The 18,232-nt window shown below is 34.5% G+C and overlaps 1 protein-coding gene across 1 annotated transcript in view; it reads right to left on the bottom strand.

Annotated features, from left to right (window-relative positions):
* The window catches only part of MS3_00006063 (uncharacterized protein), a 45,561-nt gene that overhangs the window by 11,814 nt on the left and 15,515 nt on the right, over window positions 1-18,232 (bottom strand). Inside the window, exon 2 of the mRNA XM_051214165.1 lies at window positions 9,278-9,442. Within this exon, the coding sequence (XP_051067314.1) occupies window positions 9,278-9,442 (165 nt within the window). The remainder of the gene's footprint in view (window positions 1-9,277; window positions 9,443-18,232) is intronic.

Genomic DNA, 18,232 nt, shown 5'->3' with positions numbered 1-18,232 from the left:
ATTACCATGAAGTTACCAACCGTATAATATTGTTAACTTAAATTAGAGACTTGTTTGCATTTGTTAATCAACAGTCTTGTGTCAGTATGGATAATGAAATTCCATATTTATTCATGTAACTGATCATCCACTTTTTTTGATAACAATTAATGGGGCTTCTTTCCTAAATCCGTTAGTTATTGTCACAACAAAACAATTTAATAACTTCATTTGAATCCTAATAATTATTATAATGAAATGTATTTGGATGTGAATTGTCATATTCCGGTAATTAATTCTATGAATAGATGGCATTATGTTAACTTACTAGATGAACGTAAATAGTGAATTGAATGAAAAATCCAAGTCAGCAAACTATTCATTTATTCTTATTATAAAATGATGATAAGTATTGACATAAAATTCGTCGTTTAGGAATAATCAGATAGTATGTGAGTTAATATTGAACATTGTATTATTGTTGACACGTTTATCAACAACATTTAGTGAGATAATGTTTAGAAGTAGCCGACAGGAAACCTTGGATTCAGGTTTCATGTCGTTTGGCACTCGTCAGTAAGGTGTACCTGTAATCTTGAGGGAATTGATGCTTTCTGATGGATTCGGTTCCGTGTCATCTAGCTTCACAGTCACTATTGAGCTATTTGGGTTGTGACTGACTTCCTGTAGGATTGAGATATGTTTACAATTGGTTGATCACTGGGTGATGATCAATGTCATGTATTTCAGGTCCTCCTTAGTGCGGGCCGAATACTATTGACCAAGTTTCAATGCGGCCACTACTCTAGGTGACTCGACATTGCGTGCACTGTGTTGGGATAAGATGGAGATGACACGGGTTCGGATCCGCCAGGGAGCATCAGTTCACTCATGATTACAGGTACACCTTTCTGAAGAGTGCCGAGTAGCACGAAACCCAAGTCCAGGGTTTCCTGTTGACTATCTTCAACTAATATCTTATCTCAACAAAATGCACGCGATGTCAAGTCACCTAGATTGGTGACCACATTGTAACTTGATCGATAGCGTTCGATCTGCACTGAGGAGGACCTAACACAAATGACATTGATCACCACCCAGTGATCAACCAAGTGTTCGAATTAAAGGTTTAAGGTCGACAATAACCAATCAACATTGAGGTCTACAAGACACTTTACTTCTACCTAAAGTTCGTCCTGACGACGTGGTTCAGAATAAAGATGAAAGCTCCCCGACCAAGCTATCCAGCTCGGAAAACAAAACTCCATCAAAATACTTTTTCTAGATGCAGAAGTTTGGTTTTCTGGAATTCATCCAGATGGTTTCAGTTAAGTAGAGTTGCCGTAATCTAACTCCCATATATAGGCTCTTTGGAACTTGATATATAAAAGAGAAAGCCTCATCTATCTTAATTTGATGTCCGCCATCTACCAAGTGAAAAAGAATAGCGCTGTTAATCGATTTCGTGACTCCTTTTCCCAACCATGCTGGTACATGTTCACGAATACGCAAGGATGTAGCCCTATGAGTATGGTCTATGTAACTAGCTCCACAGGAGCAGTTGAATTGGTATACACATATGGAGAAGCCCACAATCGGCAACCTATCCTTGATTTGTTGTGTAAGCACTGGTTTGGCTTAGAGAAACATATGTAACTTGGTGGTGTAAAACGTCCTTTCAACAGATCTTTTGAGCCGACGTGTTAAAATGTCACCTGCTATGTCCCCTTTAAAATCCAGTTTCGGATAAAATATCACAATAATTATGGACTTATAAATGTAGAACCTGATGATGAAGTTATTGAAAACAATTGTTCAGTTAGTAAACGAAGAATTTCTTTGCAAAATTGAGTAAAAATGCACATGACACCAATTGTTCATCAATTTATAAACAACATCCTATTTTAGGTACGTAATTAAACACTAACAAAAGCTCCCTCTCTATCACAATACACTATCCAACAAATGTCTATCTAAAATGATTATATATATTGCTCTTACAGATTAGATGTAAACCGCCATACTGGCTGATGGTGGAGAAGATATGTAGTTCAAGTGGATGATTTATGTGAATTTTTATTCTCTGATCTGGATAGTTTGATCTTGGAGCTTTCATTATTCTTTTGAACAACACTATCAGCATAAATGAAGTAAACAATGACAGGTTAAAGGTAAAAAATAAGCAATCATGATAGAGGTCCACAGGTCAAGCTGTGAGTCATATGTGAAGAAGTTAGAATATTTCACTTCTACCTGAAGTTTGTGCTGAAAATGTTCTTCAGAACATCAATGAAAGCTCCACGACCAAATCATTCAACTGAGAGAACAAATACTGGCTGATTCCATACTTTAAAGGAATGTACTCAACTATTATTTTTTCGAATCAATTTCTTTCAAACGTATTGTAATCAATAATTTGACAATCATCATCGCATGTGTTCTATTTCAGTTGTGTACATTAAATCAAAAACTTTATAAAATCTAAGAATCTTACTTTGAACATTCTCTTATGTCGAATATGCATACACTTGATAAGTGTCAGAGAGGGTGTCTTGTCTCACTGGTTCTTCAGCTAATAATAATTCTTGATAAAAACTATTATTCAACGTATCAGATCAATGCTTTCGTGACCTTTAATCTGTCTCCAGGTTGATCATGTTAGTGATTGTTATAGAAATATGCATGTCCGCAATTGTCGTACATAATCATCAACTTAAATCGGACTAGTAAATAACCAAATTAAATAAGTCAAAACGAGAATTGATTTCGAATACGTGTATTTTATACAATCGTTAGTTCAATCGAACGATCGGAGAAGTGAAATGATGCGTGGATAGGGAAGGCATGCAAGTTAACACCTTTTAATCAAAAGTTAATCAATATTTATAGTCACATAAAAATAAGTTACAGATATTTGATGAATAGGATAAGAAAGGCACACATATTTACTTACATAGAAACAGTCAAGCTTAATCAGCGAATAGTTAACATGTTCAAAATAAGACTCAAAAAGAATGAATAAATTAGCTTGTCCGGAAACCGAAATAATCTATATGAGTTTAACATAGTAACCGACACTACAATGCTTCAATAATTATTATTAACTGACCAAACACAAATCATCCAAAGTTAAATACATTCCAATATATTGATAATTACTTCTATAAAAAGATTCTTACATGGTTTCCCACCATCGCCCCCCCAAAGTACGTTAATCTAAATAATCCTGTGTTTCAACGGATTATACAGTCCATTGAGTTCATAGTACCTTAAAAACATATATCGACTTATTTTCAAGTAGATCACTTATACTTAAACTTATTTAAGCGTAGTCATCTCAATGTAAGTATAGACATATAAAGAATTTCTATCTGATTTATACTGGACTTATGTCTCTGTTTTGTTTTAAAATGTGGTTAACTCATATATATACATTAGACGTATTCAACTATAAATATGGTTTAAGATAGTGAAAAAAATGATTAAAACAAAAGAAATAAAATCAGGTTTAGTTTTATAAACAAAGATGGATAATCGCTATCAGTGGAATCCAAGATGCGCATTTCGTCCTATTTAGGACTCGTCAGCTAGATATAAATGCATCCCAGAGTTGATGTTCAGTCTGGCAATATTGAGGTAATAAGCGTTATCTACTTAGCTTTGTTTATAATGCTTGTAAATTAAGGCAATATTGAGGCAATACTCACAGTATGCACATATGCAAATAAGGGATTGATCAATTTCAGTTCTTAACATCGATAAGAGGATTCAAGTAAACAGTACCAAGGGAATTCATGTTTAGTTTGTTTTAAATAAATTAATTTTCAGCTTTACGGTTAGTTTATGACAAAATTGATTGATGTAAGAGTATTGTGATATTTGCTACTGATGTCGACAGATATAAGTAGTATCAATAGTCAAAAGTGAAATGTCTAGTGGCAAAAAATTAAAATAATCGAAAAGAGAACGAGAACAGAAAATGATTGGTGTGGAAACGAAAGAACAATGAAGTCTAAGACGATTAGTTGATATTCTGTAATTTCGTATTCCAATACATTCGATTGTCCCCAATTGTGTGTTCTCGTTCACTACAGTACTTTTTGTGTTGGATTGATAAGTTTTACCATTTGAACTAACACTTTTTTACTAAACTGTTGAAGCAAAACGTTATATGCCATCAAATCCACTACAATACTGTAGCAGATAGTTTATAAATAGTTTAAATATCATGGTTAGTTTGTATTACTTTTTATTTTAAACAGTGAAAATCTTATAAAACTGATGATGTAACATGTTTACTAAATCAAGCATTGGATTAAATGAAGTGATAAGTATATATTTATGTTTCCGTTTGAGATTATGAACCGACTGATGCCAGACCACCACTGAAAACTTGGAAGCACTGGATTTCCGTTTCATCTTATCGTGGGACTCCTCAGTAGTACGCATCCACTCGCTGTATTCGAACCCAGGGTCTTCCGTCTCGCACGCGAACGTTTAACCTCTGGGCCAATGAACCGGCATCCAACGGTCTTAATGTCTGACCTCAACCAATCCACGAAATTTTTTTATGTATTAAACATGTGTCGGAAATGATGTTCATCAAAAAACAAACCCCAGGAAAAATTGAATAGATGTTTTGTTTAAATACAAGTGCTCTTAAAAAGTGAATTCCTATAATTCTATTTGGAATCTGTTATTAATGAAGTTTAATTATTATCAGGCACAAAAGAAGTAGCATCAATGTGAATTGTTGCTGATATTGTGAAACGACAATAATAGGTACTGAAAACCAATAGTTATCGACTAAATGTCGTGAAGGTACTGAGTTCGATTTCTGGTGCAGCAGTAGATATACATTAGTGAAGAGTTCTGTACTAGGATGAAATACTTATTTAGTGTTGTCTAGTCTATAGATGTTATTTAGCCAAAGTTAACAACAGAATCATTATGATATGTTCAAATGATAAAATAGTCTAAACAAAAATATTTATTGTACAATGATAACAATAACTGTATGTATGTGTAAGAAATCTAGGTATAATTCTACGAGATGTTTACATTATAAAGCTTGGCCTTCAAACGCTTTATTAGAGCCGAGAGTGGAGAGAGTCAGCTCTTACTCTCGAAATGCTCTCACATGGCCACGTGTATACAACCACTGACACAGAAGTCCTAATCACTGCCTTATCGAGGTGGGAGCGTTGTTTACGAAATTGAGAGAAAGAAAAGCGAATGTTCATTGCTTTAACCAGGTTGGTGGATATGGAGAGTCCACCTAGAGGATTTGGAAAACTCTGATTCCGAACCAATGGTGCACATGAGCTCCAGGATCCTGAGGGAATAAATGACATATGAACCTGTTGTTGGTCACCGGTTACTATGGGACTGCATCTCCTTTATGTTGCTCCACTGCCTTGTAGATTAGACCTTTAGTTTGAAAGTGTTGCCACCAAAGGAAACCACCTGCTTCGGTTCGGGCAGTCGATCACTACTCCACCCCTCACATAAACCGAATGATTTATGGGGCGCACATCTGTTTGGTGCCTCCTTGTACCAAAGTTTATGTGTTTAAATAAGTAAATCAATAAATGAATTAGCCCTATTTGTACTCATTTCAAAATTAGATCATATTAGTTCGATTACTTGCTAAGTATTGTATAAATTTTATTCTTCATACATCAGAAACTTTAGATTTCTACAGAAACAAATATATTATATATCATTTGCATTATTGTATTAGTCATTTGAATCTTCAATTTGATATTAAGGACTCTATTTGATCAGTCTCATATTGACATATGTACATTCAGTATTGATCGCCTCCATTTTACTTTAATTTACAAGCTTTATAATCAGAGATGGATAGTGGCTAGCAATCGAATCCAGGACGCACGCCACTTCATCCTATTTGGGACTCGTCAGTTGGATGTACCTGCACCTCAGAGTTGATGTTCACTCTGGGATTTGAACCCAGTACAGTTCACTTCAAACGCCATCACGTTATCCACTTAGCTATTGAATCCTGATAGCCACCTGCTTGTGGAATGGAGGTGAAGTTTAAATTCTCTTGATATTGTTTATTTGTATCTTCCCATTGTTATTTAGGACTGCAATTGATCAGTCTCATATTGGCATATGTGCATCATGTGCAGATTGCCTCAATATTGACTTAAGTTACAAGCTTTATAAACAAAGTGATTGTAGAGCAACATTGTGAAACACGTTGGTTTTTTTAACATGTATAAAAACGTTTGTTCAAAATCAATTATATCATTATGATGTACATTCTAACATGAGATAAATAGACTTGAAATGATACTAATGACTGAACACCGGAAATTCTCCTGTTAGATATATGAATCAACTTATATGTATTATACCTTTACTCTTTATTAGTTTTGCATGCTACTTCATCAATTATCTCTTTGAATTATTCAAATATCAAGGATATTTTATTTCCAATTATCTAAAACTAGGACACATGATTTTCACAATCAGTTAATCTTTTTGTTTTTTTTTAAAAAAAAAGACTAAATTTCATAAGTTGAGATCATGAATCAATTGAAGCCAGACTAACATGGAAAACCTGGAAGCACTGAACTGCCAGGTCTGTTGTGAGATAGTAACTCACTGATGACAATGATGAATGTGTCACTCAATTTCGTGGTTTGATTGAAGTTAGACATGAACACCGTTAAATGCCGGCCGGTTCAGTGGTCTAGTGATTAAGCGTTCGCGAGCAAGACTGATAGGCCCAGAGTTCGAATCTCGCAAGGTGTTGTCGTGAATGCACACTGCTGAGGAGTCCGACAATAGGACGATACGGCCGTCCAGTGTTTCCAGGTTTTCCATGTTGTTCTAGCTTCAAACGACTCATGATCTCAACTATTGAAATGACTACAATTTCCACAAAAAACCTCTTCTAAAATTAAATTTATTTACATTAAATTTTTTCTCTCTTTTTGGATTAAGGGATTTATTTCTTTTTGTTTTTCATTATCTTAGAAACAAAATGTATTTCAAACTGATTACAATATGCTGAAATGATAAAATAAATTAGGCTTATTTTTATCATATTTTGATGGTGATAGGATTCTTAAATCTAAAACAAGGTGACTAAATGAAAGTGTTTTGTTTGAAATTCTCACAAATCATTAGTTTTCTCTTTCAATCAATATTGTGAAGGATTAGAATTAATTCATTGTTGGTAATCTTTATTGGATCTTGATAAACCATTGGTGATATATGAGTATTCTGAGCAAAGCGATTTGATATCGCTATCTATCTGTCCTATAAATCTTGTTTAATTACACAATGAGACAATAAATTTACATCATAGCTGTTATAATCAATGAGTAATATAATTCCATTTTATTTGGCTGGCGTTTTTTTAGCACTCCTATTCCATACGTACGAACAAACTCAGGTATAGATAATCAGTGTAACAGCAGCCTCTGCATCAGTAGGCCTCAACATACACAAGGAAAAAAGTAACATCTTCAAGGTCAACACAAAGAACACCAACCCAACGATACATGAAGGAGAAACTCTGGAAGATGCGAAATCTTTCATGTATCTAGGTAGCATCACTGAGCACAGCATTCCTACAAATGAAGAACATATGGAACTGAAAACAACTTTCAACCAATATCAAAGTGAGAATCTTCAATACGAATGTCAACACAGTTCTACTTTATGGAGCTGAAACTTGGAGAACTACTACAACCACCATCAAGAAGGTACAAGTATTTATAAATAGTTGTCTACGCAAGATACTCAGCATCCATTAGCCAAATACAATCAACAACAGCCTACTGTAAGAGAGGATAAACCAGTTTCCATCTGAAAAGGAAATTAAGTAAAGACGATGGAAATGAATAGGACATACATTACGGAAATCATCAAACTGCATCACGAGGCAAGCACCAACTTGGAATCGTGATCGGAAGCGGAAAAGTAGAAGATCAAAGAACACATTACGCCGGGAAATAGAATCAGATATGAAAAGAATGAATAACAACTGGAATGGGCTGGAAAAGATTACTCAAGATAGAGTTGGATGGAGAGTGTTGATGGGCGGCCTATGTTCCTCTACGAGGAGTAACAGGCATAATTAAGTAATATACTTACTAATAGGCTAATATATTAAGTGATTCTTTAAGTGTCTATTGGCAATAATGTTTAACAATTTTCATTGTTGTTTTATACATTAGTTTATCATTTGATGGTGCCTTATATTATATTGTTCTTTATAAAATTCTGATTGAATTGTACTGTCCAAACTAGTTTTTGAAAATGAGGCTAACTGACTTGTAATCACTCCATACTTTACTAAATTTTACATAATTGAAGACAATTAAAAGTACATTTTGATTTATTTTCAAGACTTCTCGTTCAATCTTTAATACAGCTTACTTAACAGAATCATATAAGAAACTCATTCATTATTTTACAAAAATCAAAGCTCGAATAATTTACCCCGAAATGCCCTAGTATAGGCGAGGGTGGGAAGAGTCAGCTCCAACTCTCTCTCTCTCTCGAAATGCTCTCACATGGCCACGTGTATACAACCACTGACACAGAAGTCCTAATCACTGCCTTATCGAGGTGGGAGCGTTGTTTACGAAATTGAGAGAAAGAAAAGCGAATGTTCATTGCTTTAACCAGGTTGGTGGATATGGAGAGTCCACCTAGAGGATTTGGAAAACTCTGATTCCGAACCAATGGTGCACATGAGCTCCAGGATCCTAAGGGAATAAATGATATATGAACCAATCGTTGGTCACCGGTTACTATGGGACTGCATCTTCTTACGTCGCTCCACTACTTTGTGGATTAGACCTTTAGTTCGAAGGCTCCGTGTATTGCTTCCTAAGTAGACCACTCGCTTTGGTCTGAGTACCCTGGCAGTATCGCATCCCATACATATATCAAATGACTTGTATGATACATATGTATTCGGTACCCTTTTATACGAATATTTATGTGTTTAAATAAATAAATATCATTAATCAAACAATAAACTTATTAAAAAGGAATAAAATCTGGAGAGAGAAAAAAGATGATAAATAGATAGATAGATAGATAGATAGATGGATAGATAGATAGAAAGATAGATAGATAGATAGATAGATAGATAGATAGATAGATAGATAGATAGATAGATAGATAGATAGATAGATAGATAGATAGATAGATAGATAGATAGATAGATAGATAGATAGATAGATAGATAGATAGATAGATAGATAGATAGATAGATAGATAGATAGATAGATAGATAGATATTACTTACCTAATGCCAATGAAAGTAACATTGTTGCATAGATTTCAGATGGTGCATAACCAAGTGCTATAAAGAATATACCTTTTAATCCAAATCCTAATCCAGCAAATAATTTATGTATTGTAGTTCGTGATAATTTAGTATTAATTCTTAACAAGTCTGCAAATATTCCACCTATGAAAATAAACAGAATGTAAACAATAAACAATAAATCAATTGAATGTTTACAATAATATTTGTTTATAGTGCTTATAGGTCTCTAAACATTAGTTGAGTGTAATCAGTGAAGAATAAAGTATATTCAATGTTATGTTCAATAATCCACGAAATTACGTCACCGTCCAACATTTTATTCTGTGAGTTACTATCTCATAACAGAACCGGTTGAACTACACTGGTCATAGCTTCTTACTAGAACTCCAGGAAATACCTGTTGAAGCCAGCTACTAGTAAACACATGATGATATTTAATATAAGGGGCTTTATTTTTTATGGAGATTGTAATAATTTGATGGTTAAGTTCATGAGTCAAATGAATCTAGACCATCATGGAAAACCTAAAAACACTGAACGGCTGTCTCGTAATAGTATGGGATTCTTTAGCAATGCGCATCCATGAACCCACTTGCAAAATTCGCACCTAAGACCTTCGGTATTGAGCGAGAACGCTTAACCTCTAGACTACTGAGCTGAAGGTCCTGGATTCGAATCCTGCGAGTGTGAACGTCATCACGAACACTAGAAAAACCAGACAAAGGTGCTACAGGGTCTCCATATAAACGCACGTGAAACAAGCTGTCCAAAGAAAGAGATGGAGTAAATAACTGACGTAGTATAAAAGAAATAAGAATGAATGTTTGTGAATGATTGTGAACGTGACTTGTCTGGATGAGCGTTGAAACCAGAGTAATTTTTCCAGTAGTATTTATTATTTGATTAGTGTGTGGGCTGTGATACTGCTCACGTGCTCAGACCGAAGCAGATGGTTTTCTTTGGAAGCAACACCTGGAACCTGCAAATTAAAGGTCTAATCCACAAGGTAGTGGACCAGCATAAGGAGATGCAGTCCTATAGTAACCGGTGACCAACGATTGGTTCATATATCATTTATTCCCTTAGGATCCTGGAGCCCATGTGTGCACCATTGGTTCGGAATCAGAGTTTTCCAAATCCTCTAGGTGGATCCTCCATATCCACCAACCTGGTTAAAGCACTGGACATTCGCTTTTCTTTCTCTCAATTTCGTAAACAACGCTCCCACCTCGATAAGGCAGTGATTAGGACTTCTGTGTCAGTGGTTGTATACACGTGGCCATGTGAGAGCATTTCGAGAGAGAGAGAGTTGGAGCTGACTCTTCCTACCCTCGACCATACCGGCGCAATTATATTTTAAATCAATTAAATCAATAACTATATTGGTTTCATGTTAATTTAGATTGTTTAATAATTTTAGAGTGAATTATTTTGATTGAATCAAGTATAACCTAATCAAAAAGTTATTGTTGTCTACATTCACTTAAAAACCATGTATATTTATTAACCAAATCATTATTTAATATTAAACTTTATATCAGGTCAAATGCGAACAGGCAAAATATTATCGATATAAATGATTGAATTATTATAAGTAGTATTTGTATTAGTAGTATAATCAATAACGATTTGTTAGTAAACAATGAAAGTAAACCGTATATTGCAGGTAAATTGTTTTTATTCAAAGTTGATTATATCAACGTAGCAATAAATCAGTTTTATATTTATATTTTTGTTTACTTAAACAAAGTTTAATTTAATATTTTCAATAAAGTTTGAGGAAAAATTATATTAAAAACTGAGTTCAGCTGTAAAGAAACATCATTTAAGCTCTAGATGGCCGTCTCGTTTGAGTATGGGACTTTTCGGCAGTACACATTCACGACCCTGCCTCGTGAGATTAGAATCCAGGATATATAAGTCTCGCTCACGAACTCATAACATTTACAACACTGAACCAGCCGGCCGGCCGGCATCCAACGGTCTCAATGTATAACTTTAACTAATCCACGAAATTCAACGACACATCCACCATTGTCATCAGTGAGTTACCATCTCACAACAGACCCGATTGAACTGCAGTGGTAACTGCTTCTCACTACAACTCCAGGAAAAACCTCATGAAACTAGTGACTAGTGAGCACATGTTGATTAGTATCAGAAGGGGTTTTGTGGATATCATAATAATTTTCAATGGTTGAGATCATGAGTCAATTGAAGCTAGACCATCATGGAAAACCTGGAAGCACTTGATGGACGTTCCATCCTATTGTGCGATTCTTCAGTAGTGCTCATCCACGATCTCGCCCCATGAGATTCGAACCCAGGACCTATCGGTATCGCAAGCGAACGCTTAACCACTAGACCACTGAGCCGAACGGCATCCAACGGTATTAATGTCTCACTTCAACAAAACGGTCGTGCAGTACTTCTAGGTTTTGTAGAGTGGTTTAGCTTTAATTGACTCATGAATTCAACTATTGAAACTGTTTTGGCTACTTAGAACATTCACAATTCTTATGCTATAGAATACTAGACATTTTGAGAAATACGTCAAATGGATTAACTTAATGTCGGTTTATTTGAATTCAATGCTTTAAAATTTCTAGACTAAATCAATTAATTATATTGTGTAATGATCATTCATAGAAATTGGTAATAAATATATCACTTGTAAACTAGTTAAATTTTGTCAATTACACTGAACTTGGTAATAATAAATATATTCAACCCTGTGATTTAGTAACTCACTGAAGACAATGGTAAACGGTGGCGCGATTTCGTGGATTGGTTGAAGTTAAACATTAACACTATTGGATGTCGGCTCAGTGATCTAGATATTAAGCGTTCGAGCTCGAGACCGAAGTTCCTGGGTTAGAGCCCTTTTGGTGTGAGATCGTGAATGTGGACAGCTGAAAAATCCCATACTAAGACGAAACGGTTGTTTAGTGTTCCTAGGTTTTCTATGGTGATCTGGGTTTAACGGAATCATCAATTCAAATATTAAATTACTACAATCTCCGCAATACTCCTTTCTGATAATACTTTTATTATATCTCAACGAATAGGAAAATTTCACACATGACATTTCGTCACTTAATGTAAGTCCTTTCTTCAGAGTGAATAAATAACCGAATTAAAGTTGTTGTTGTTGTACGCATCTGAACGTGACATAATTAACAACATTCATCATGTTTAGAAAATAGTGTATTAAGTATGCATAAATTAGCTTAATGTTGATAAACAACTATTTATTCAAAATAAATTTCCCTTAAATATTATGAATAAATGACAGCTATTTACAATAAAGGAAAAAACACACACTCATCAATGAATGTTGACTTTTTCTTACCTTTAGCTCATTTTTGTGACAAAGAAAAGAAACTATAATCAAGCTCCTTAGTGACAGTAAGAACATTTTAGATCGAGATCATGAATAGATTGATGTTAGACTATTATTGAAAACCTGGAATCACTCGAAAGCCGTTTTGTTCTAGTGTGAGACACATTAGCAGTGCGCATACAGATAATTCATGTCAAGTAGAGACAGGTATCTACCTCAGACAATAGAAGATGGTCCTGGTTTAGAATCTCGCGAGCGGAATCGTGGATGTGCACTACTGAAGAGTTCCATACTAGGATGAAACGGTTATCCAGAAATTTCAAGTTTTCAATAGTAGTCAAACACCAATCGTTTCATGATCTCAATCTAAAATTTAACGATCTCCACAACCCTACACTGAGAACTAAATTTTAGATTTGTGTACATTATCTAATATTTCCCAGTCTACTTAGAGAGTTAATGCTGAATATCTAAAAAAGTAATTTCTACTGTAGTTCCCATTTCATGCTCAGACTTTTCCTACATTTAGTCAGTCTGCACCAATACTGTTCTGTTCATAAAATACATATACAAATAGTTTCAGATAACTTAAATAAAATCCACAGTGAATATTACACTTGATTGAAGTATTGACCCCTTAAATGTATACAAAGATATTAAAAAATTTCTTATTGAATATCAGGTTAAATTTGTTGGTCGGCGGCCTATACTCCATTAGGAGTAACAGACGTAGGTAAGTAAGTTTAAAATTTAGATGAATATTTACTAAACAGAAAAGAATGTGAGATGGTGGAGAAAATTTGTAGCTCAGGTGGATAATTTTGATGGCGTTTTGTTCTCTGAGCTGAATCGTTTGGTCGTGGAGCTTTCATCGTTCTTTTGAACGACATCATCAGCACAAACTTCAGATAGAAGTGAAGTGTTCGAATTTCTCCATATGCGTTTCACAGCCTGTTCTGTATACCTCGATGTTAATTGGTTCTTCTTGACCTTAAATTTGTCATTGTTTACTTCTTTGTTTTGGTTTTTGAACTTTCATATCAGAATTAGTTATATTAAAGTAAATCAGTAATATGATATGTTATCACATAAAATTTCAAATTAAATTTTCTTGATTGACCTGAATTTTAAAAAAAATGGTTTGAAAATATCTTGTAGTTATACATCAATCAAAGTATTATGTCAGATTTTATAGATTTCGTCTAGTTGACACATGATATGATAGATCAAGATTTCTGACTGTTAGGTCAATATCATGAATGAATCAATGTTAGACTACCATTGAAAATCTGGAAGCAGTGGATGGTCGTTTTATCTTAGTATGAAACTTCTTAGAAGTACGCATCTACGATCTCGTACCAAAGATACGAGAACATAGGATCTTCGGTCTCACGTCAGGAAAGCTTAATATCTAGATCACTGAGCCGGCATCCAACGGTATGAATGTTCAATATAAATCATATGAATAACACATTAAAGTCAAGTATTACAAAGAAGTTAAGAGAAATTTCATGCTGAAAAAATTTATTCCCAGAGAGTATAAAAATCCGTCATCATATTTCTGTGATTTGCAACGTGTAAATAATTTAAATTCCTTCAGTAAGATCACTGATGGTTAGAGACCTTGAATCACATGGCTCAAAATCGTTTGCAATGGCACAGGTACATCCACTCTTTGTATCCTCCTAAATTCTAATCTTCTGTATTCTTTATATCCCTTTTCTTTTTCTCATTCCAAATTTACTTCACTGAATTAAACTCCTTGAATAACATCAACAAACCCTAATCTTTCCTATTACTGCATATACTTTTACTACCTCTCCCACTATGCGATTTGAATCTACAACTGTATCTCTGTGCTAATGTGGTATGACAACTCGAACTGATGTACGTACGTACGAAGTTCTACGTTGTTATTGACTTACTGACTGACTGACTGACAGTAAGATTACTATTATTAATGGTCAATGAGACTTTCCAGTCCAAAATAACAATGAGAAGATACAAGTTTAACAACAATTGAATTTAGTGGATTAAATAGTTTGAACAAATTTGTGAGAACAAAATTCATTTTCATTTGAAAGGAACATTTTAATGAATTCAAATGAATAGAAAACGTTAAATCCTCTAGTAAATTCATCAAGTGATTGATAAATTTCCGCCCAAAATGTCTGTCTCATTCCTATGTAAAGTCTAGGATGGCTACTTTTAAACAGTTGCGTAGTTGGATGAAATATCTGTTGAATATTCCATGGTTTTCAGTGGTTTTCTAGTTAAGATGAATACATGATAAAAGACATTTTGAAATCTTCACAAAGGTAATTCTGGTTATAAAAATGTATTCACTAGGGACTAATTTCATAGTCTCAAATTTTTTCAAGTTATAAAGACAACCTATAAGAGGTGAATTTTAACCTAGTTTTGGTGTGAGACAGATAGAATCTGTTCGAAATGAGTGGCAAGAGCTTTAAATCATGAAGTGACAGAAGTAATAAAAAGATGTGAACAATTGGATAAATCTTAGTGATGCTAATAAAAATACAACATACTCCTAATAATCATACAGATTCAGTCAATCAGTCAGCTACAACGTAGAACCAGACATATATATGCATCGCTACAATTTGTCATAACTCATTAGCACAACAATAATGAACACCGGATTCATAAAAAACCTTACTTCAATCGTAGTATTATACAAAAGAAAGACTGCATATAAGGATATAGTACAAAAAAAATGCATTAGTTCGTAGAAAGGAAGGTATAGTGTAATTCTAATCTTACGGTTTAAGGGCAGACAGAAAGTGTATACACCAACGCCATTGTGATCGATTTTGAGTCATCTCATCCAAAGTCTCCAACCATTAAATAAGATGGTCACACAGACCCCAACCAAATAGTTTGGATCTACCAACATGGCTAAGACTAGAAGTTAGTGATTTTGTGGACTGATGACACGTTTTGGTTTGGCTGCCCCTAGAGTTCTTCCAATCATCTCTAACACTAGTTAACATTGCGCGTCGTGGTAATTTTTATTCAGGCGGGCGCATCATGTTTCGCAACCACCTCAGTCGATGAAGATTCACAACTTCATCAATTGATTTACCACCATTGCCTAATACTCTGCATCTAACATTACCCGGTGATCCCAGCAGATGCCAGAAATATTCCTAAGACATCTGCGATCAAATACAAGCAACTTACGAGTATCTTCAACTCTTAATGGTCATGTTTCGCGGCCGTAAAATAGAACAGAACGAACTGTCAGGCAGCATACTCACCTCTTATTTCATAGACGGATATATTGCCTTCACCATAGGTGACGTAAGTTGGCAAAAGTCAAACGAGTTTTTTAAATCCATGATGAGATTGCATCAGACATCAACCGATTTGGGCTGATCTGGCTTTCAGTAAAAATGAAGTTGTCAATGAGTTCGACCACTTCACTCCCTATCCTTAGTTCAGGTGTTGACGCAGGCTTGTCCTGAAGCAACAACTTACATCCAGAGGACGAGAAGCGCACCTTAAACATCCTGGCATTGTTGCTCAGCGCCACCAAAAGACTCTGCATTTTATCAGCATCTTCACCAAACAGGACTATATCATCTGTGTATTCTAAGTTGATAGGCAGACCTTCTGATAGAAGATCAATGCCCGAAAAATCAGTCAACGGGAGCGTTTTTTCCATTAGTAGGTCTATAAAAAAGTTAAACAAAAGTGGAGACAGTGCACAGCCTTGAAGGACACCACTTGAGGTTGCAAAAGCAATTGACAGTTCGCCATAAGCTCAGACTCGACTAGTAGTGTTAAAAAAATTAATTACAATCATTTCTAAATTCGATCAATTTTCCCATCTTGCAGATAAAAACACAGTGATCAAATGATAATATGATCAATCGGTTCAGATAATCAACATTCACTCGTTGATAGTTTAATCGTGAAAAGTTAAATATGTTCAACATTCTATGCTTTACGGTAATGGTCTTCATTAAATCAGTATTCACTTATACATAATTCTCTACATTTATTGTTGCTAGTGTTTATCGATTATTTTCGTTACTAAACTTAAGTGTATCTTGAGTGTTTAATAAATCATCATTAGATTGCATTTTCTCTTTCCCTCCTTACTCATCTATATAACTTTGCACATTCTTCTTTATTCACTCCTTTAAAACAAAATATACCTCCAAACATTAAAAAAACTTATTAAACAGCTAAAAAATTGCATCAGGTGATAATGTTTATACCTAGTGAGGTCAACATGTCACCAAACAGTTACCAGTCTCATACAAATAGTGGGATAATACCCTTTCATAAATCTGAGAGTTGTAATCGTATTCAAATTAAATACGTCTTGATAAAGTTTTGTTCTCTGAGGTGGATGGTTTGGTCGTGGAGCTTTCATCGTTCTTCTGAACGACATCATCAGCACAAACTTCAGGTAGAAGTAAGTACTTCAGATAAAAAAGATTTGCATATTAATAAAAGTTCATACAAGAAATCTATCTTAATCATTTGAATTAATGAATTATAAGTCAGAAGTAATCTCCAGTTTACTGTTACATAAGTTACATCCTGGTTTTCCTCTGATTATTTAAATCTAAACAATTATTCTAGACTTTAAATCATAGATAAATCAAAAATAAGAAAACACTAATTGTAAGCAAAGATAGAAAGTGGCTAGTAGTGGAAGCCATGACGCGCGTTTCTTCCTATTCGGGACTCGTCAGCTGGATGTAACTACTAAGTGGATAACGTGATGGCGTTTGAAGCGAATACTCGAACGGTGTTGGGTTCGAGTCCATGAATGAACATCAACTCTGGGATGGGGGCACATCCAGCTGAAGAGTCCGAAGTTGGTCGAAATGCGCGTCCTGGATTCCACTGCAAGCCACTATCCATCTTTGCTTTGAATACTTATGAATTAAGGCAATATCAAGGCAATATGCATAGTTTGCACATATACCAATAAGAAACTGATCAATTACAATCCTAAACATCAATTGGGAAAATTCAAGTAAATAATACCAAGTGAATTTAAACCACTTATGTTGTTTCATAACATTCATTTCATCATTAAGTTAAAAATGGATGTAAATAAAAAGTATATTCAGTTGCATGTACATGTGAAGCTGTCATCTTTCTGCCTCTCTCTCTCTCTCTATGTTTCCTTAATTCTAGTAGAAAAATGTATTAACTAACCGGTATACTTTGAGTATTAGGTAGCGTAACGAAAACCTAATTGGACTAAACCATAATTGATTTTCATGTCGAATTTTTTTAGAAAGAAAAACTATAAGCTTCTTGAAATTTATGGATTAAAATAATGACAGTCTCCTATTTAAAGAAAGTGGCATACAACACCTTGTATTTCGGAAGATTTGCATGAATATCATTGAACTGTTAAAACATATTCAACATAAAATGGATATTCACTTTGTTTTGATTTACTTGCATTTTCCCATTGTCGTTTAAGACTGAAACTGATCAGTCTCAGCGCCCAAATATTGTGAAACTATTCGTTCAAAATAAGACGAAAGTTCTTATTTATGATCAGTCACTTGTTGGTATATGTACATTTTGTGCGT

Source organism: Schistosoma haematobium, chromosome 2 (assembly GCF_000699445.3).
Source record: "Schistosoma haematobium chromosome 2, whole genome shotgun sequence".
Taxonomy (NCBI): Eukaryota; Metazoa; Platyhelminthes; class Trematoda; order Strigeidida; family Schistosomatidae; genus Schistosoma; species Schistosoma haematobium.
This window is presented reverse-complemented; position numbering and strand designations above follow the sequence as displayed.